General features: G+C 36.0%; 1 protein-coding gene across 2 annotated transcripts in view; it reads left to right on the top strand.

Moving 5' to 3' along the window:
- DNTT (DNA nucleotidylexotransferase) overlaps positions 1-22,785 on the top strand; it is a 154,446-nt gene that overhangs the window by 77,755 nt on the left and 53,906 nt on the right. For both annotated transcript variants that reach the window (XM_054832614.1, XM_054832615.1), the window contains 4 exons: positions 2,012-2,182; positions 3,433-3,504; positions 6,553-6,676; positions 8,613-8,745. In XM_054832614.1, the coding sequence (XP_054688589.1) occupies positions 2,012-2,182; positions 3,433-3,504; positions 6,553-6,676; positions 8,613-8,745 (500 nt within the window). The remainder of the gene's footprint in view (positions 1-2,011; positions 2,183-3,432; positions 3,505-6,552; positions 6,677-8,612; positions 8,746-22,785) is intronic.

The raw sequence follows: 22,785 nt of genomic DNA, 5'->3' as shown, positions 1-22,785 counted from the left end.
AAGTTTTGCAAATCCTAGGGTCAGTGGAGACAACATTTTCTTGAAGATTTTTATTAAAACCTTCATTTTTCTTCAATGAGACTGTAATGTTTATAATCTGAACAAGACAATGTATCAAATGGTCTATTTTTCTAGAACTGACCAAACAATGAAATGTAATATATAAATAAACTACATTCTTTGTGAAAGTTACATTTATTTTTAAGAAATTGTTCTATATTAATGATCTAAATTATTATCGCTCAAGTAAATCTTTTTGTTGTTGTTGTTTAAATCAGGTTGTATTCCTTCAATGCAGGCTGACAGATGCTGTTCTCAATTCCACGGATGCAGTAAAGAGACAACTTCACTGGATGCACTGTCACGTCAGCGGGCTTGGAACTGACTCCAGTTCACCTGGAGATCCACTGCGCATGTAGCATTTAGGGTGTGCAAGGCCTGCTGGTTTTTACTTGGCTTCATCTTCCAATATAAAGCACATTAATGCAAAAATAAAAATAAAAGCAAAATCTAAAATTATTTTTCTTTAAACTATATAATTACAAATGAAATGAAATCTGAGCCTAAACACGAACAGTGATCCCATAGACACTGAGAGCAGGGAAAAGCTGTTTAATCTGATTCCTTCCTACTATGCACTGCAGTCATTGTTCTAGTAAGCCACGTGCTGTCTCTTGATATCTGTATCACAGGTTGTTACTCATCCTTATTCTGAAGCCATTTCTGAGCAGACACTTGGACTACAGCTCAGTGAAGTGATAATTGCAGGCAGATGCACAGTGACAGCCACTTCTTTGTTATTTTGTAATGCCTCGTGGGTTGAAGAAGAAGCAGGAGTAAGTTGGAAAACAGGAAGGATGTGCAGCAACTGATATGGTGGGACATATGGCCCTTTCGAGGCTGGGATCTGTTAGCTGCTCTGGAGAGACTGGCTGGCGAGTAAGCAATGGGATCTCTGGCAGGACTGCCGGGCACGATGCAGCGCGGGAGCTTTGCGAGCTGGCTTGTTTCTATGGGCTGTGTCCAGCCTGCCCTGTGCCACCTGCGTGGGGCACAAAAGCTTCCTCAACAACCAGGTGTGGGATGCATTTTAGGTAAATATTTTGAACAGTGAAAGTCTCTTCTGGTAAATGGTGCACTCCTAAAAATCTCTGAAGTAACCATTTAATGTTGCAGTCTGGAAAATTTTTTATGTTTTGTACAAGGTTTCAGTAAGAACTCAGATTTCCAGCTGCTAATCAGCTGCAAGTCTTCATAAGTTCTTATCTTAGGTTATTCATAAACTTTTTTTGCAGCATTTGTTCTCTCCCAAAATATAGTATTCTCTAGCGGGAAACAAAACCACCTGCCTTTTCTCCACCACCGTGTTCCCTGCATTTAATTTCTAAAAATTGCTGCTATTAAGATATATATGTATATTCTGGGAGGGAGGGAGACTCCAGAGCTCCATAAATGACATATGGATACTTAAATAAAAATATATTAAAAAAAAATTGTACTGGCAATCTCTAGGTAGTTTTGAGTGCAATGTTGAATAAACCAAGCCATGGATAGCTGAGGAACCTTAAAGAAAATGTATTTTTCCTTGTATACATCATAGATCTGAAAAATGAGGAAAACGCAAGTTTATTCCCTGAATTACCAAATACATGGCTACAAGTTCAAAATAAGAAGGTGGCTTCCAGTATAGTCACAGACTCCTATTTTGTTGTGTCTGAAAATGAACATGTCATGTACCGACCTGCTGGATTACTTATGTTTGGTTACAATTCTAAAAATTATGGTGCTATTTCATACTGGTATGTTAGATCTGCATAGAACATGGAGAATCTATCTCACAAAAGATTTTAAAGGTTGGCTTTGCTACAGATCAGAATCTTTTCCCACATTGTATAAAGAAATCATTCTTGAATTAGCATACAAAGTAACCTTTCAAAGGAGTATACTGAATAATTGAAACTTTTACTAACCTTTAACTTTTTTCTACATCCCTCCCCTCATCCTTCCCTAGGATGCCTTTGAGGTAATGGCTGAAAATTATGAGTTCAAAGAAAATGAAATATTCTGCCTGGAATTTCTGAGAGCAGCTTCTGTGCTGAAATTTCTTCCATTTCCAGTAACCAAAATGAAAGATATACAAGGGTTGCCCTGCATGGGAGATCGAGTCAGAGATATCATTGAGGTAATGTACCTCCGAACTATCTGCCAATTGATTCTTTTACAGGTCACATAGTGCAGCATTGATATCTATGTGTATTTACACAACCTCCTACATTTCCTGTGATAACATTATATTGTCCTTGTTACTAAGAGTGCAATGATTTCTGGAAGCCCTTTATAGTAACATAAGGTTCTGTCATGGAACACCTGCCCTTAGGAACAAAGGTAACTAATGAATAAATACAAATGAATAAGTAATGTATTATCCTCTCTGTATGTAATTTTAAAGGCTCACTCTGATTTCCATATGACAGGATAACTGTTAATAGTTTTGTTCATGTGACTTCTGCCCTTGGCAACATCGCTTTGCTCACCTGAATGCTTTATTAGAAATACTATTTTTGCAAAACTGGTAAATATTTTAGTACTTTAATGTTAAATCCTACCTTGCTATGAGTTACAGCAGAGCCTTTTATCTAGGTGATGGATGAACTTTACATTCTTACTGGAGCTTTGAGTATTCCCTGCATTTTTCTTTAATTCTTAGCCTTTTCAGGACCCCACATCTCAGGGGCTGTTATTCCAGCAGGCAGCTGAGCAGGGGGTCTCAGCTGTCCGGAGAGGTCATTGCTGAGTGTTGAGATTCACTCTGGCTCCTTGTTTGCCTCACTCCACCAGTTAAGAAGGTAGTCTCTGAAGTGCTCTTTGTACCTACTATCTAGGGACTGGAATTCAATTATTATCCCACAGAAAATAGGATGATTTTTTTGGTTTTATTAGTGGGGGGTTTTTTTTTGTTTGTTTGTTTTTATCAGAAAGACTGAAGGTACTGTAGACTCAAGAGAAAATATATCTGTTCTTACAATGCTCTTACTTTTAAGAGAATTAAACTCAACCAAATAATGAAATCTAATTTTCAGGACAACTCATTGATAGCTTATGATAAATAACTGCTTTCTGGCTCTGAATTTATGAGTAAATAAGTACTGTGAAATATATTCTATGGTCCCAGTTTCTACTTCATCCTTGAGTAAATTTATGAGTGAGTAAGTACTGTGAAATTTATTCTGTGGTTCCAGTTTCTCCTTCATCCTTCAGTAATTTTCTGTCTCAAAAAGGATTGCAAAATTTGATCCTAATGGAATAAAACCATATGGTTGCTAAGGATGCTCTTCATGTTTTTACAGATTGATAAGATTTTCTTTTAGATTTTTTTACTATCTTACATAATCTTGACTATTTTTTTTTTAAAGTAATGTTTTTCTTTTTTAGGAGATTATTGAAGAAGGAGAGAGCTCTAGAGCTAAAGAAGTGTTAAATGATGAACGATACCAATCATTTAAGGTAAATTTTTTGAGCTTTGTTGCTGTTGTTTAAAATTTGCATATATTTTCCTCCGTTTAGTAGAGCTTGGACATAACCATCAATTTTACTACAAAGGAACATCCAATATCAAGTAGAAAGAAAGAAAGGTCTTGAATAAAGAGAAAGGGAGATAGAGAAACTGCGATAGAGTAAGGAATAATGGTGAAATCAGTTACCTTTCTAATTAATGTGATACATATACAGTTGCTCTTAAGCTCGAACTAAACAACCGTTTCTTCCCGAAAACTAATGTAATGTGTACTCTTTGCTGTAAGCTTAACCCGATGTTGGGTTTCTTTTTCCCTTGGCTGATTATCATTATAACACTACACCATCTTTTTCTGGCATTAAGAAAATACCAGGTGAAGAAGATGACTCAGAGCTATTTTAATTCTCTTTTGTGTGAGGCAGAAGGAAGAAGACTGGAGATATTTCTTTGTTAGGCAGATTGTAGGTTCAGAGTCATGGTCACACTTTGTAGTTACAGGGAACCTAAACCACATAAATACTGCAGTTACAATTTCTTAAATTTCCAGTGAATTCTCCACTGGAAAATATATACTGGAAAAATATTTTTTTCAATTTTATCTGCAATTTTAATCTCTAAAAATATCCTGGTTTTGCCTTCAGAAAAATTTAAATGGGAGAGTAAAAGGAATGAGACTGGTTAATTCTCCCCTGCATTACTCAATTTTACTTCTGCTGTTGAAAGGCTCTTCTGTTCTCTCTGACCCACAACACTAGTATGAAAGGATGTTCAGTGGTATTTGTTGATCCTATTTGTAGGAATACTCAGAGAAGAGGTGTAGATTCACATGTATGGCAGTATCCAGGAAACAGGCTTGCTTATTAATGGTAATAAAGATTGAGGGTCAGCCATTAAATCTTATGTTTCAGAGTTTAAGAAAATTTCTTGGAGATAAGAATAAAATCTATCAGGGGACAGATTATCTCAAATATGCTTTACGCCTTGTTTCACATGCAAAATTACAACAAACTTATGTGGCACTCTTTTTAGCTGAGTACAGTCTCAACATTTTGGTGAAATTTGCTGTAGCCAGTTTTTCCCAACAATTTTTTAATGTGTTTCTAAGAAAGCCAAGAAGAATCCCATAATATTAGTGAACTCCCAAATTTTAATGTTTAGCATGGTTCTGGTAACAGCTACAAATCACTCATCATGACTTAAAAGATCACTGCTGCTCCCAGAACAACAGTTGTCAAACGACTGAAATAAATTATACAGTCTATGTTTTAGATGTTGGATACGTGCATGGCATGGCCAGTTTGCCTCCTTGTGGAAGTGGATGCTGCAGAGAAACAAGTTCATATAATTCACTTTCACCAGCTGAAAAAAAAAAAAAGCAATGCTTGCATTCACAATTGAAGAAATGGCTATCTGCTGCTCACAATGAACTCTTGGCAGTGTCTCTAAATTGACGTCTATAAATATACTGAATAATAATGAATCTAGTATGCAAAGAAAAAAAATGTGTGGTGTAGGTTTTGTGGGGTTTTTTTCCCCCCTAAAAATCTGGACAGTTGCATAGAATACATTTTCTTTAGTTCTCTATCCCATTATTAATCAATTCTCTTGGAATCATTCTAAACCTAGTAATAGAGCCATTCAAAAATCTTTTAGCACTAGCAAAAACATTAAAAGATAACAATCCAAGTATTTAAAAAATCACAATATTTCATAAACACCCACGATTCAGACAAAGAATAGGTAATTTCATCCATTATTTAAAAAATGTAGCGTAATTCCTATTTAATATTATCCAAGATTTTCATTCTTCTGTTTTCTTTATCTTAATTATTGCCAAGCAGTTAATCTCATTAGAAAAAACACAAAGCTAACACGGTTGGAATTCAGAGGTTGTAGACTCAATGGAAAACAGCAGTTATTCGTGTCTTTCACAGCTACTCATTGAATTCTATAAAAGTACAAAGAAACTATTGAGAGCTTCAGTATTGACAAACTGAACATAAAGAACGTGCTTTTGGGCAAGCATGAAAGTTTTCCCTCTTGCTTTCATATCACTGTTCATCTGAGATATTGATCTACTGAATAGTGCTTACAACTGTGACATTTTTGCTTTACATCCTTTCTTGGGGAATAAGATAGTGTACAAAATTACTTTGGAATAAATGGAATATAACTGTACTAAAGCTTTAGAGACTGTTAGATTTGGGCTTCCCCCACCCCCCCCCCCCCAGTGGGCGAAATAGTGAAATCCTTGCTCCAAATAAGACATGTAGAAACTCAGCTTGGCTCACCTGAGGACTGAAGAATTGTATGGCTGTTTATAATATGCAAGCAAACAAAAATTGCTGTTTGTACTTGAAATTGAATCCCATTTTAGAAAACAATATTTGGCATGACCTCCAAACATATGTATATTATAGATTGCAGTATAAGAATAGATTAGTTGTCTTACCATGCTTTTCCATGCACCATTGACACCCATTGCCCTGGGTGCAGAATTTCAAGAGCCCCAGGGCTCCCACTGACACCACCTCTCAGGAGTGCTGCAACACCAATGTCATGTGTACAACCGAGAGCTGGTAGTCCATGTAATACAAAGGCATAATGTCAGTCAAATTAGGAACATAGTCTTGAGACGTCTCTTATTCTGTGAAGTTGGTGTGAGGGAACCCAATTACTTACCAGTATTGTTTGCATTTCCTAATTGTGCAGTAAAAATAAAGACTACCATCTTTATTTCAAACCTTAATTGAAAGTGTACGTTTAGTTAAATCACATAAAGATGCTGGGGATACTACTGTGTTATTGTTTAGATTTCACTTTAATGAGAACTGCCTATGTACAAAAACAATTGTCTGTTCAATGTAACTATGCAAAGGAAGCTGAATCTGTATGTTTGTATTAGGCTATTATTTATCTTCAGTGTAGGATAAACGCTGCCCAGTATTTTCCCTGTGAAACCTTGTTGTTACCTACTTGTTAATTCACTGCTCCTTTAGAAAACAACACTGAAATGTGTGTTCTTCCACTGACCTTAGCAATTTACTTCAGTCTTTGGAGTGGGAGTGAAGACATCTGAGAAATGGTACAGAATGGGTTTACGAACTCTGGAAGAGGTAAAAGCTGACAATACCCTGAAGCTGTCAAAAATGCAGAAGGCAGGTAAGGTGAAAGCCTCAAAAAACTTGTATCTCAGTGCTCTAAGAACTTGATAACAGAATCAGAGGAGGAGTCAAAGTTCATTTATACATCCATTTTCTTGCTGCAGTGTCTTGTAAATATTAAGTTATTAGGTTAAAATAACAGAGCTCCTAATTTTAAAATGATGTCATTCAAAACATATGAATATGCATATTTTTTTAATTACTTACACAGATACCTAATGAAATCTGCTCTTATACACTAAACTATTAATGGGTCATTATTACACAGCTCGTGAAAAAATTACAACATTAGGAAATGTCATTGTTTAACCCTGGCTGGTTACTGAGCACCACACAGCTGTTTGCTTGCTCCCCCCACGCCCCCCCCCCCCCCCCATCACCAGTGGGATGGGGGAGAGAATCAGAAGAGTAAAAGTGAGAAAACTCGTGGGTTGAGATAAAGACAGTTCAATAGGTGAAGCAAAAGCCGTGCACACAAGCAAAGCAAGACAAGGAATTCATTCCCCACTTCCCATGGGCAGGCAGGTGTTCAGCCAACTCCAGAAAAGCAGGGCTCCATCACACCTAACAGTTACTTGGGAAGATAAACACCATCACTCCAAACATTCCCCCCTTCCTCATCCTTCCCCCAGCTTTATATGCTGAGCATGACATCATATGGTATGTAATATCCCTTTGGTCAGTTGGGGTCAGCTGTCCTGGCTGTGTCCCCTCCCAACTCCTTGTGCACCCCCAGCTACTCGCTGGTGGGGTGGTGTGAGGAGCAGCAAAGGCCTTGGCTCTGTGTAAGCACTGCTCAGCAACAACAAAAACATCCCTGTGTTATCAGCACTGTTTTCAGCACAAACCCAAAACATAGCCCCGTACTAGCTACTGTAATGAAAATTAACTCTACCCCAGCCATAATCAGCACAGGAAAGCCCCAAACCACTCTTCAAAGGAGACCTGTCTCCTTTAAGGCAGCCCTACTTTAGTGATAAATCAAGATTTGTAATAAAATACTTGTAAAATTACTTCCATAACCCTAGCATGTCTTAACCTTAAAGTGTTAAACATGGTTAAATGAATAATGTTGCTTCCCCGTAGATTTTTTGGGTTTGGGCGTGTGCTGTTTCCCTAAATAAAGGAACTCATTTAAACAGAGGAATTGGTTACATTAAGAAAAGGAGATTATATAACATGACATTAAAATAATGTAACTTTATTTTTGTGTTAAACCCCTGTGCTTTACATCACCTCAGAATCCCTTGGATCAGCTTTCCCACATTCATAATCCTTTGTCCTTTTTTCTTTTACATATCGCATCCAAGCGTGAAGCAGGCTGCAGGACTGGGCTCTTTTGATACAAGCTCTGTGGTCAGACTTACAGAGTTGGGGTATCTGGCATACCTCAGAGCCCTGTACTTGGGTAGAACCCCATAACTTCTGGAAGAGCACCTTTTAGAGCAGTACGTCCAGAAATGCCATTGATGGGAGCTGGTAGGGAAGTCAATGTAGTTTATAAATATTCAGGTTCTCAGTGAGTGGAGCAATTATCCTCACTGCTATTGTTATAAACTATAATGACAAAAATATTTGTATAAAAACTATAATGAGTATGAGGGAAGGAAGAGGCTGTCTCTTGCCTGTGATCCCCCACACCCAAGGCAAGAGACTGACTTCAGGAGTGGTGGGGAGAAAGGAAAAGACTCCTGAAGAGGCTGGATGAAAATATATTTTTTCCCACAACATGTCCTGAAACAAAACTATAGTTTCAGGTTCAAGATCGAGCATTTCTTAATTTTTGCCATTAGTTAGGGTTCCTTTGCCCATGGTACATGTCGTGCAGTTTAACTCCTTGGTGAGAGGTGGCTATTTCACATGGGGCTTATGTCATGCTGTGTAGATTTGATGATTCCACAAGTGATCAGCACTTTTTTGCCTTTGATTTCCAGGGTTTCTCTACTATGAGGACCTTGTTAGCTGTGTATCTAAGGCAGAAGCGGATGCAGTAAGCTTGATTGTCAAGAATACTGTGTGTAGGTTTCTACCAGATGCTTTAGTTACCATAACTGGTGGTTTCAGAAGGTGAGTGAAAACAAATGAAGTTATTTGGCTGTTTTATTCGGGTACACACAAACTGATGTTTGTATCTTGGAAAAAAACAAAGCAGCTTCATGAGAAAGTATCAGAGATAGTTTTCAGTGGTTGTTTTTTTTTCTTTTTAGTGGGAAAGCAATTCTGACATTCCCAGGTTCCATTAGTATGGAAGGTTGGCTTGTCAGAACAAAGTCTATCTAAGAATAGCTTGCTAGAAAAATGATGGTTAGATTGTATACCGTACTGGAGCATGTTTTTTTTCTCTTTTAGCGGATCTAAATTCCCAAGACTGAGACTATTGTAAGGCCATGCTTGAGAAAAAAATACAATAGCTTGAAGGCAGTCTTGTGCTTGGTGGGTTTTTTTGTGGTGTCTGGGGTTGTGTGTGGGGTTTTTTTGTTTCATTTTGGGTTTTTGGGTGGGTTTTTTTACGAGAACTTGGTCACATGAGATTGAAATGCGTGAAGGCAGAATTTGTAGTGTTAGAAGTATACATTGCAATGAACACTGAATATAAAACATTAACTGAACTGAATATACGCTAGTCTCTGTATAGATAGGGTGATCTCAGAATTTCTTTCCTGGGTGATTTTTGTTCCTAAAGCTTTTGGTCTTGGTCTGTAAAGCCAAACTCAAACCTGTTGCTCAGGACATACACAATTCATTCTTTTAGCACTTACTTGAGAGCTTTCCTAAAGCCATGCAGCAAAGTATTGAGACTGGGAATAGTCTTCAGGAATATCAGGTTCCTTGCTCTGTGCTCAGTTGCCCGTTATGTCGCTACTTGTAGTACATGTCATACTCGTAAACCAAAACCAACTTAACACCATAAATCGCTTGCTGCTTAATTTGCTAGTTTGTGAAACTTTGACTATATTTTTAATGTAAAAATATTTTTCAAAAATGCTTAAAGTACTCTCTTAGAACTCAAAATACACTGTTTTATCACTCTCGTGAAACTAGAACTGGTATGAAAGTGAAGGACAGAAGAATGTTTAATTAATGTATCACTTGTGTGATTTATTACTGTGAGCCTAGATAGGCTTGCATAGACTCACTCCGGTACTAAATTAAGACCTTACACGATTTGTAATTGCTATATATGTGCGCAGCGATTGTGATGAATGTATTGTATCACCTCTGTGCCACCTCATGATATTTATAATTATTCCTTGTATGTCCTATATTTATTTTAAGAACTTTTGCAGCCACCAACTACCTAATTCCTATAAAACAATCTGGTGAATGAGAAGTGTTAGGCTCAAGCATGAACCCTGACCAGAGGTATAAGAACAAGATAAAATTTTATATTCAGACCCTCAAGTCTCATTATTCTGTGAGCTCTTGTTTAAGAGGCATATACTGGCAATCTGTTCACACTGATGCAAATCATTCAGGGACTTTGTGTTGTTAGTAACTTGGATATAACTGATTAGCACATGTCTAGATGGGTCAGAGAGTTGTGGGGACAGAACTGTTATCGTACTGAAAATTCCCAGTTTCTTCTGATATGATGTGTTTGTGAGCTTTGGCAGCACAGTTGTTTGCAAAGTTTGAATCTCACATCCAATTTAAGCCTGCTGTTTTGCTTATTTCAGGGGGATATGGTAGTTAGCCATTCTCTCTCTCTCTCTCTCTTTTTTTTTTTTTTTTTTTTTAGGAATAAGCTTTTGTATCTCTAAATGGCTGTGTTAAACCAGAAGAGAAATTATTTAAGTATGTAATGATGCCTTCAGTGAGTGATCCTGTATATTAAGTACGTGCCTTTAAATATACAGAGAATATATTAAAAACCTAAGTTTCAAAATGTCAGTCCTAAATGATATTTTACCAGCCCATGAAAAACAAATGCTGCAGAGTAGGATTTGTAGAAAACTCGATTAAATGGGTTGAAGTACCTTTATTAGGCACCTGTATTTTAATTACTGAACTGCAATAGAGTTGACTACGTCTGTTCTTTTTTGCCTGTCTTGTATAATGGCAATATTCATCAGCATGAAGTATGTGTAAGCACACTAGCTCACAGTTTTCAATTAACAAATTATTATTTGTTTCTTTCATCATTATGTAAATATTTTAATAAAATAAGTAGGCAAATTTTATTAATCAAACCGCTTGACTTGATTCCCCCATACTACACCTTGTATGCTACTAACATAAGAGAAAAAATAGCTCATGATTGCTCCAAATAATATATTAATTCCCCAGGACCCAGATTTGTCTTGGTTTGTATATTTCTTTCATAACTTGGAAAAAAAAAAGCAGTCGATTGTGTTCCTCCAGATTTGACTGGAGAGTTGAAAGTTAGGAGTCTCATAAACCTTACTTATTATGTGGGAGAACTGAATGAATTACAAGGCACAGAACTTCCATTAGCAATCTGCCATCAGGGAGATTCAATAGGGTAGGGATGAACTACAGGAAAGTTACATTCATTTTCCAAAACTTATCCGACAAACCCATGGCTGGATGAGTTCCTAGACCTTTTCCATTAGATTCCTGGAATTTCATGAAATCAGATGTTGCAGTATTTCTTTTAATCAAAATTAAGAAGCACAGTGTAAAACTCAAGTAAATTGCTGGGGTTTCAAAAAAAGCTGCTAACTTGTTCATGGACTTTTCTTTGATCTGATTTAGTTTTCACCTTTAGTCTTCTGTATTGCTTGCTGTACTAATCTTAGTGCTACTTGGTATTTATAGCAGCCATGATCATGGATGGTGGTAAATGAACTATGTTTCAGGTATAAATGAAGGAGCAGTTCAAAGGATTAAGAGCAAATGCAAGAGAAGCCACTCTCTGAAGTACAAAACCATGAGAGCATCAATCCCTCAGTAGTCAAATTGCAAGCACAAGTGCAGGAACACACTTGGCTGGCAGCTGCATGTTAGAGAGCAATGGGAAAACAAAGAGAAGGATGGACAATGGACAGCAAAAATGGAGTCCTGAAGAGACAAGGATATTTTAAGCACAGGTTTGGTTGATAGTCTGGAGACTGAGTTAGGGCACTGACTACTGATTGTGGTGGGGAAGCAGGATTGCAAGAGCAAGCCAGTAGTCATCCTTTTGCAGATCATGTAGTACTGGAGACTACTGTCTGTGTATTTCTAATTCAGAATGGTGGAAGATTCAGGGGGAAAAAATGGCTGTGGACAAGAAGTGAAAATCAAATTACTACTCTGGATCTATGTGGTTCAATCAAAATACCAGACCTCCGAGTTGTTAGAGTAAGGCACGAAAATTGGAAAAGCTGATGCAATCTTATTGAGAACATCCCAAGACTTGTTTCTCTGACCAGTTGTGTACAATTTATTTCCTCTTTTGCTCTGAAATTCCGTAGTTTCAGCTTAGCCCCCAAAATTATCTCTTTTACCTCTTCTCAAGGGTCATATTACTGAAGCAGACTTCAGTCTCTGCTACTTCTTTCATGCCTTTTCTTTATGATTCTTTAATCTTTCTGCCTGTCTTCACAAAACAATAGCTCATAAACCATCTTTAATCAGAAGTGCTTTCCTTGTGTTTTTGGTTGGAAGTGGCAATAATACTGCATTTGGTTGAAGGCCTCTCTTTTCAGCTATCTGAATCTGTAAGGGAATATAAAGACTTAAAAGTAATGGAAATAAAGGGTCATGATGGCAGCCCTTCAGTATCTCCCTAATTTGAAATCATTCAGGAGTGGAAATGAATAAATTACTGAAGTCTGGATGAGTTTGTTTATCCTTTGCTACTCCCCTACAGAAACTCTTAGCTAAGCTCCTGTAAAACATATTCCTTGAGTTTCAGTTGGTATAGCTGTGTATGAGAGGTTGGGAGAATTTTTTTCTTTATATCTTTTTCTGACACTTATCTGGGTCATTTTGAAACAGAAATTACAACACTGAAATACATGGAAATACAGAAGTTAACTGTAGTTATGAAATAAATAACACCCACACAGTGTGGAATGCATTTCATTGTCTGTCTAGTGAGGCCTATCAGCTCAACTGTAGAGAAAGAAGTACTGAAGATGCTGATAATGCAATATAAAGCATACCATGGACAATGTTATCAGAAAGGCTGAATTTAGCATGCGGTCTATTTGAATCAGGAATTGGCATGACATTATTTTCAGTGCTCACCCTCTCTTATTTTGAATTGCTGAGATTTAACACTGTTTTCTTCTTAAAGTTAACGAGACAAATTTGAGGTAGGGAATACCACCTCATATTAAAAGCTACAAAAGACACTGAGGGTGAAGTTTCCCTTCCAACATTGAGTTAAAGAGAGGCCCTGGGATGGGGAGAAAAGAAAATTTATTTTAGTATGTGACATTCCTGATTAGTACTGTGTTTGTCCCAACTATTTCCAAGGCAGGAGTGTAGTTTAGGCTAATGTATGTTATCACTTTTAAATGAGAGTTAAACTGAGGACATGATAATTTTTTTCCCTGGTCATCAAAAACGTAATTTTATTCTATGAAGAGAATTAAGGGGGTTTCAGCAGTAATATTATCTCATCTTGTATACATTATTGCATGTTACAGAAATTTTGATATCTATTGGCAATGTGTTAAGGCTATTATTAATAATATTTGCATTGTTGCAGGATCATTAGTAATGGCAAGTAGACAGAGAACATCACATTAGGTGGCATGGCAATGAAACAGGAGTAGTTTTCCCCCTTTCTCCTGTAGCTCCATGTGACTTCAAGAAAAGGTTGTCATGGGCTGAATCGTTATCACTACATTCTACAAGATCCTGAGTTTTTGCTAACTTGATTTAGCTGCTGATATTTGCTTTTGCCAGAAGATGTGATCTAGATCGAGGGTTTCCTAAGAACAAAAATTCTTGGGGGAAGCATTGTATAGTATATGTAGTTTATGGCTTCAGACTCTGTACTGGTTATCCATATCTCAATACACACACCCACAAAAACCAAATTTGACTGGAGAAGTTCAGAAAAGGATCTGGAATGAGAGTTAAATACAATAACAAGAATAAATCATCGTGTTCATTAACTGCATTTCCAGTATGGCTTTCTGTTAGCCTTTCTGTGTGCCTTGTTCATATAGTGCACGAATTATTTACAAATTAGGTTTCAGTTTTGTTGTGTTCCACATAGCACACTCCAATAGTTGTGGTTAGCTCTGCAGCAGCAGGATTGTATCACTATGATATGAGCACATAGTGCCTACTGACGATATAGTAACTTATTTTTCAGAAATTACCTAGGCATCCAATTGGTATTATGACTTCAGTTCTGACTTTCTCAAGTGATATTTGCTTACGCACACTTTTGTTAGCTTCTCCCATCTTTGCCTTAAGATGGAGTGAAGTAGACTAAGGAGGCACTTTGTTTTAGGTGAGGTTTCATACTGCAGTTCTTAAGAAGGTGTCCAAGCGTCTTGGGCAATGGATCAAGCAGAATAACTAGTGTCTACTGTGTATTATTTGTCTTGGTGGGAGGCTAATTCCTCTGTCCTGCATCAGTCTTCAGGGAAGTTTTGTCTCAGACACTCTTATTATTGAATTCTGCTCTAACATGAGCCTAATTGTAGATCACTATCTCCTTGCTTGAATTTTGTATTATCTTTTAGAAACTGGGATTTGAGGCTCTGTAATGTTCAAAGATAAGGATTGCTAATGGAAAATCAGTGAAGAGAGCAAAGGACAGGGTCAGTGTGTTTGTCAGGCAGCACTGCCATGCTTTTGTATGTTACAACGCAAAAGTTTCTTTCCTGTGTGCACTGACATTTCCTACAAGGCAAAGGAATGCATAAAGGAATGACATGGCACAGAACTCTGGTCTTTCCTGTTGTGTATGAAGAAAATAATGTGAAGATATCCTCCTTTCCTCCTCAGAAATAAAGTAAAATGGAATAGATGGGCAAAGAAACACTTCCAGAGATTATTTTACAGGTTCACACACTGATGAATAACTAATGTTACTGTGGCAACTTCAATTCAGAAATGAGACTTCTATAAGGCATCTGGAATCACAATTACCTGACTGTATTGACACATGCTCATAAATGAGAGAATGTGAGGTAGAATGTATGAAGAATATTGTACTTCCTAAGCTCTTGGTATAAACTCAAGACTTTGTGGTTTATTTAACTGAGGTAGTCATTGGTCTCTGACTGAATTTCTTGATAAATCCCGATAAAAAGCTCTATTTGACCTTTTCATATTGGATACTCCTAATAAAAGTATTCTTTAGCAGGCTGTAGAGGTTCTACAATGAGGCTAGAACACCTGACATCACTCCAAATCTTTGTTAGGTTCTGAGAAATAAATGTATATGAAGTTCTATTACACAAATTGTTTTCTTTTTGCTCAAATCTGGGATTAAAATAGTGCCAGAATTCAAACTAATATAATTAATTTAGCAAAATTTGCTTTCATTAAGTTTTTAGACAAAGTCCTGAGCAGAGATTCCTTATTCTACTCACACCTTGTCATTATACTGTATCTTTGCATTTACACTATTCTTAGATAGTTATTTCTATGCTTTTTTTTTACTCCAAAACACAAGCTATAATAAGGGAAGATATAAGCTGTACCCAGCTGCTCAAGTCCAAATACTGTAATTTCTGCTCACTTTCTCCCACTGCTGTTATAAAAAGTAATTTTTTTTTTTATCTGCTGTTATTTCATTTTGTCAGGGAGAAATCTGCTATAAAGGAACCGTGAGGCAAGCTGCTCACTGAACATTTGAGCTGATATGGTAGTTTGCACACACTCTAATTTAAGCAGATCCTAGAAGAATCTAGCAATTCTTCCAGCAACAGTCTGAAGAGACTGTTTGGATATTATTCATGAGCACAGCTTTGCCTCTGATAAACTACAGCCCACTTTGGATGAGGCTCTTAACCCAGAGCTGTTCTAATCTGATCTGGTTAGTCTTAAAGCTTGAGTAAAACAGCTTCACCTTGCCGAGCACCCTAAGTTTAGAAGTGTTTGACCTTGAGGCGTTGGGATGCTCTGAATAAAAATATTCTGTGGCAGGAGTCAGGGGCACTACAACTGGGGAAGAACAGCGATCATCACTAGTTCCTGCTTCTAATTTTCCGTAACCTATTAAAAAATAAGTTGAGAAAGAAAAAAAAATAATTTTTACCCAAATTAATGGCTAGCCACGACCATTTAGAAGATAATCTATTGGAGTAATTCAGACACTTCCTTTTGTCATTAGAGCTTTGATTATTTTTCCACTCGTTTCATCTATTATTAGCTATGATGAATCATGAAGCAGAAGCTGATGAATAAGTTTTCTGGAAGTCATGGACAAAAAGAACTTTGTAAGAATCCATGAGACAGTTGAATACTCAGCACAGTGTATTCCTTCAAAGCCTTTCAAAAACTTGTTGATTCAACATTTTTTTACACATCCTACTCTACTCAAACCTTTTCCACTTTCACAGGTTTATCAGCTCATTAGAAGGATGCTGTTTAGTTATATAGCTCTCTTCTCTCCAAAGCTATTTCAAGTGCTGGGTCCAGAGTGGAGGTGGCAATGCCACTGATTTCTGTGAAGCCAGAAGTTTTACGCTGTGTATGTAGAGCTAGAAACTCCCTGGATTATCCTTACACTTTCCGTGATAACCTACACCTCCTGTAATGCATTGGTAACAACCTTAACAGTGTTTAGCATTTTCCATATCCTATCAACACTGATGATGACTACTAGTAAGTAAGCCAGAGCAACACAAATAATGTTTATACAGCAAGATATGAAATCCCAGATTATATTATTTTAGGACTATTACAGCAAAATCTTCTGCATTAGCATTTAATTTATTTATTTATTAATTTATTTATTACTGAATTGGAAAAAATGAGAATGAAAGCCAAAACTAACAGTAATGTATTTCCTTGTCAGGCAGTCAATCTGAAATTTTAGTTATGTACTGATACGTGATCATATTTGTTACCGTTTTAATTCTAGACAAAGTTTTTATATGAAACTGGTTAAAATCTTACTGTATCGATGACTGCTTTGTGCTATTTACAATACTTGTCATTATACAGAGTATAAGGAATATTAGTAGTAGCATTTTCAAGTTACAAAGATGAATTTGTAGAGGCAAAGCAACACATTACCAGTACGCTACTAGGAGTAAGATAAGGTATTGTCAAAAAAATAGATTATTTCTTTACAGTTCACATAAAAGTAGTTTTGTTCATTTGATATCCAAATCTGATATTAAAAGTTAAAATGAAAACCAAAGTATGCAATTAATATAAAAATGCAAGAATTTCTAGTAAAGATGCAACTATTTCTAGTGTAATGACAAAACTAAAATTCACAGGACAACAAATTGTAAGTAGGTTGCCTTTTCCTATAAAAAGTTATAACTACATAGATCAATTTGGCCATTATCAGAGGCTGAAATGCCCTGTTAAAGAGAATCCTGCTGATAGATGTGGTAAGATGCAGAAGTTTATAAACAGCAACAATAAAATAGGAGTCAGAATAAATGAGAAACTTGGTGTGAGCAGATAATTTATGTATGTATATTTATGTGTGTATACAGTAATAATATCTATAAAGACACTATATAACGAAGAAAGAACAGAATGACAGCTAATAACGGTATTCAAAGAATTTTTTCCTTTTGCTTTTTTTTTTCTGATTTGCCCTTTAAGGTCACTTTCAATCATTTTTGGTACATAAGGGTCAGCCATTTGACAATTATGGGTTTCTGAATTATATGGAAATATTTTTAGAATGCTTGCCACTGCATAAAACCAAAATGTTAATGGCTTCACTAAGTCAAATTAAATTTTAATGGCCATGGTTTAATTTTTCTTTTAGCCTGTTCACATCCTTTAAGTAGCATTAAATGTGATTCAGTTGTCTTCTAATATCACAGCTGACCTGAATAGCCTTTTCAATTAGCCTTTTAGATGAAGCAGATTTGATACATTTTAAATAAATAAAGATCTCTCTCTATTGGTTAAATGCTGATATTCACAGCTCATTTAATCCATTTATTGAGATGCAATGTCAAAAGAACAACAATTTCTTTATGCAATGCTGGTGAATAATGTGCAGAGATGAGACCAAAAAAAAAAAAAAATCACACCATCTTTAGTTCGTAAGTGAATGGAATTTAAGGAAGAGGAACTGAAAAAGATCTGTTTAAGATTTTAAGAAAGATGTATGACTGAGAAGTGAAGAAAATTATTTTTCAAGAATTTACACATTGAAAACATTTTAGGAAATTGTGAGAAAAATAGTGAGCTAACAATGCAGATTCCCCTCATAAATTTATTCTGACATCTTGCAAATAATCTAATCTCTAAACAGTAGATGGATGTCCCATGTTTTTAAAATCTGTTTATTCTATATTAATGTACTATGTTTTAATTTAATCTTTTAATGGATTATTTTAGTGTTTACAATGTAATATGCCTTTTACATATAAAAAGTAATAGAAGTTGTTAGAAATCTACCATAGTTAGTTCAAAAGCATCTTTGATGTTTCCATAATTCTGTCTGATGTTTGTTCTCATTTTTGGATGACAGTTTCTCAAAACCTTCACTATATAACAGAGACAGCCTGTTATAGTGATAAAACCTTCACTGTGTATGGGGGCAGGCATGGGGAAAGAGGCTTCTGGGTTTACTGCTCAGCATGGGATACAACAAAAGCAATCTGGGGTGTCTGTTATGTAGAAGAGCTGGGCAGAGGATGATACGGACCACAGGTGTATGAGTGTCAGATTATAAACCTGCCCACAAGTAACTTGCTTTCTCCTGATGTGAAGTCCTAGCTCTGAAACAAATAGCAGTCTGTCGTGACGGCTGGCTCATTAGACTCACCTAAGTGGAAAGAAGTGGTGACAGCTGTCAGTACGAATAACAGTACTCCCAGCTCCAAACTCCAGCGGCTTGTGCCGTGGCACTCCTAAAGATAATATACCATTAGAATTCCAAAATGTTAAAACAGATTTTGCATTATTTACACAATTGTCTAGACGAGTTTGCCAAAGTGAATGGTTTGAAAAGTTATAACAGGGTGTTATATGCAACTATTTAAAGTCCCAATATATCAATGAAATATACTTAATAACCTATATTCTGCTGACCTTTCCCATTTTGAAATAGTTAGCAGTAAAAACTGTTGTCATTTTTATTATGCTAGGTTAACCAAAAATTATTTATTCAACATTTTAGAACAATTAACATATGCAGTACTGATTACTATTAGCATTATGAAAATGAAATATGTAAATTACTAATCTGGTATGACTTATATTGAAAACACTTCTCTGTTTTTTTGGAAGGGGAAATACTCTGCCTTTCCTTGAATGCAATTCTCCCAAATACACGAGTCTTCCACTATAAAAATACATAATTTTTAAGTGAGCATAAAACACATATCAAACAAACTCACAAAAGGTATTTTGCACAGGACACAGGCATTGGTGTTGATACAGTTTGAATAGGATATCATTTAATAAAATAAAATTAAAAAAATAAATCACATCAAGTCCAATGGCCCCAGGCATTATTGTAACATACAGGCTGGGGTTGGGGCAGGGGGGCAGGTTGCATGATACAGAGCATGTACTAAAGTTGACTTATCAGTATAATTTTATAAGCTCAAAAATCTGCTTCCTACACTGGGTGAACTATTGCTCTTTGAATGTTTTGGAAATTTGGGAGTAGATTAGCATGATATGTCATGGGGGAATAAAAGCTGTTCTGATTAAAAGCAAGCTGTACAAATAATTGGTACCTAACATTAACAGGTACAGAAATGTATTCACAGACTGAAAGAGCTTCATTTTCAAAATCTGTAGAAAGAATGACAAGTAATTCTTTACAAGAAAATCTCAGGCAAGATCAATGATGATAACCTTAGAACTGTTCTGTGGCAGAGTTGTGTTATATGTGCTGTAGTTAATCTGAAGTGCATAAAATAGGACTCAAGCAATTTGCAGACTCATTCTTTTTCATGCTACTGATATTAGATATATTACAAAAGGAATATGATAAAGATAGAATATGAATATTTAGTTTTTAGTAAATTTTGATTTTATCACATGCTCCACTGCGTAAGAAAGTCTACATTCAGTGACGTTTTGATTAACTCTTTTTTGGAATTTTATTTTAGTGGCTTTTCATTAATATTTAGTTGGGTTTTTTTTAAATACTGAGGGACAGGAGATTTTGTATATTACTATTTGGGAAGAAGTTTGATGAAAGAGGGTGCTGACAATGCGAATATTGCAAGCAAAAAGGATATCAGTGGTGTTATAGAAAAGCTCTATAACTAGAAACTAAGATAGTGAACGAAGTAGATCATACATTTATATTTAGGGTTAGTTGGAAAATATCTGTCAAAGTGTTTATAAGTATTGTTTGTTTTCTGTGAAAATTTTCAGTTCTTCAGTGAAGAACTGGACAGAAATGTCATTCTGTTGCCTGGTAGGGACTACAATTCAAGTGATTTGTATTTCTTTAGTGAGACGAGTTCTTTAGTCCAAATTTCTCTTTCATGATGAGCCTCAGCTATAGAATTTTCATACTATATTGTGTTTTTTCACCTGAAGACTATCTCATGGAAGAGATAGTCATGGGCACAGAAACCTCTGTAAAGTGTTACAATGCCTTTTCAAGATCACTGAAATATTTTGATTCAGGTTTTGGCCAAGAAATTGAAATGACAACTTGGATTAAAACATTTCTTTCTCATTTATATTTAGCTGTCCACACAAATTCTTCTGTTTTCTCTCATTTTCCTGACCAGATCTGTTAAATCCTCATTGTAAATAATAGAGTGATTAGAGAGAGAATAAACTATCCACTATAACTCAGAATTTGTAGCAAAATCAAGCACCAGCAAATATTTTCCAGTCATTAGTGATTTTTTTAATGCTTGGGGGTTTTGGCCTTTTACATGGATATTCCAGGGAGACATCATATTCTCAAGTATTACTCTGAAAAGTCACAATAATCAGAGTGTCTTTTATAAACATTTTGCATGAAGACAGCTAATATCATGCATTGATTTCTGAAATGCTCAGCCAGTGAATTTAAGCGGACTGATTTTAATACTGAGGCTAGGAAGTATATTGAAGTAGAATATTTAAAATATAGTACTTGAAAAGTATTTGCTGTAAATGGATGAGCAGTAAGGGTTTTACAGGCTGTCTCACAAATAAATAGCTGTAGAGTAAAATATATTCATGATAGTACATAAAACTGGTAAGTAAAAATCTTCTAAAAGTTATAGAGCATTAGGTACAAGGAGGACTATTAAGATAGTGGAATATATTCAGGGCAAGATGAAGTAGCAAGATAAAACGAAAAAGGAGATTTCAGATAAGGCGATAAGATAAAAGCAAAACATAAAGAACAAGAGGTCAAATCAAAGACATACATGGCCTTGATGAGATAGGGATGCACAATTTGTTAGACGGTTCTGTTCCTTAGATTTTATCTATGAAATAGTTTCATTGGGGTTTGCCTGCTGAAAAGAGAATGCCTTACAAAATCCAAGGTGGGAATGGAATAAAGACAGATAGTAACACTGTCTTGGTAACACTGAGACACCTGCAGAAGAAAGTGGTACGCTTGTCTAAAAGCAAATTGAATCAAAACTCTGCACAAAGGCAAATTGAAACAAAACCCTGCCAGCAGTCCACGACTAAGTTCCCAGCAGTAAAGTCAGCTGTAAGGTAACATTAATAGGCCAAGGATAGAGCCTGATTACAATTAAGAGATTTAATTAATGCGTTAAGAAAGAACAGTGCTAATGATGATTAGCCAGCTTTCCGTCAGGCATAGGTGCACCAGAAACCAAGCGTCTATTTCTTATTTTGTTTCAGACAATTGTACTTAAGCATCTCTTTACCTATGAACTCCAATGCCTGTCCCTAAGTAATTGAGGACAGAAGTAGAAATAATTCATTAAATTTTGTTTTGTTTGCAGTCCTTCTTGAATGTGTGTTGCTTCTTCTGAGAGCTTTCTGATGTCTTGAATGTTTACAAGTATATTTTTACTATTCATATAGCACGATATTTTTGTTTGTTAGTATGTTTTACTCATAAGTGTTTCAGGGCATCTACACCAGAGATTAAGTTCTTCTGAAGATTTTGGTCTCTATTAGTGAACATTTACTAAGATGAACAATATCATTCTGTGATTCACTGTTTGCAAAAGAGATTTTGCAGGCTCAGATGCCAGACAGTCAGGGTTTGCAGGATCAAATGCCTGTAGTTTAAAGTCAAGAGATTAAAAAACAGTTCTAATTATAATATGTAATATACTGCATCACTTTTACCATGGTTTTGTTCCTAGAAAGCTGGCTTGAAAACAGGGTATTTATAGCAGAGTTTACTCATTGCTGATTTACTCTTCAGCAGAAGTCAAAGTTTATTATAGGCTAGTTAGTTGCTGTAAAGATGGTTGACAGCACAAGCAAAGAATGACGTTTTCCTGGCAGATAATCATGAGAAAAGCTGCAAGCGTCGCTGACCTTGTATTATGCTTAGAGCAACCAGAGGGTACGTTTTTCAGGTCCCCGTGAGCAAGAGTAGCCATAACATTTTAATTAAGTGTGACATGATCATGCTAGTGGTGTGGGGACATGATAATGAGGAGGTAACTGCTAGCTAAATTTTTTTCTTGTTTGGATGTGAGTCAGCCAGGACATTTTCTACATGTCAGATAACAAGGAAAAGATTTAAAAGGTTAAAAACAAATCACATAGGAAATGCCTGAATTACAAGATATAGCCAGAAATAGTCCTTTTAGTTGCTTTCAGTTTAGGAACGGTGGAATTTATTATTGATTGTTGCTATGCTGTGGGAGAGTTGGATGAAAATGTTTCAGGCAATCTTTCTTAAGAATGGAAAATCAGCATTAAGTAGAGAGCAGCAAAACCTGATAAGGTAGACTCAGTTATAATTATCAGCTATGATAGCTGTTCTAGGATACTACTAGGGGCTATCTTGGAGAACAAAAAAAAAAAACCAAACCCAAACAAACCCAAACTATTGAAATGTTATGGATTCCATTTTCTCACATGCAAGTT

Source organism: Grus americana, chromosome 7, assembly GCF_028858705.1.
Source record: "Grus americana isolate bGruAme1 chromosome 7, bGruAme1.mat, whole genome shotgun sequence".
Lineage (NCBI taxonomy): Eukaryota > Metazoa > Chordata > Aves > Gruiformes > Gruidae > Grus > Grus americana.
This window is presented reverse-complemented; position numbering and strand designations above follow the sequence as displayed.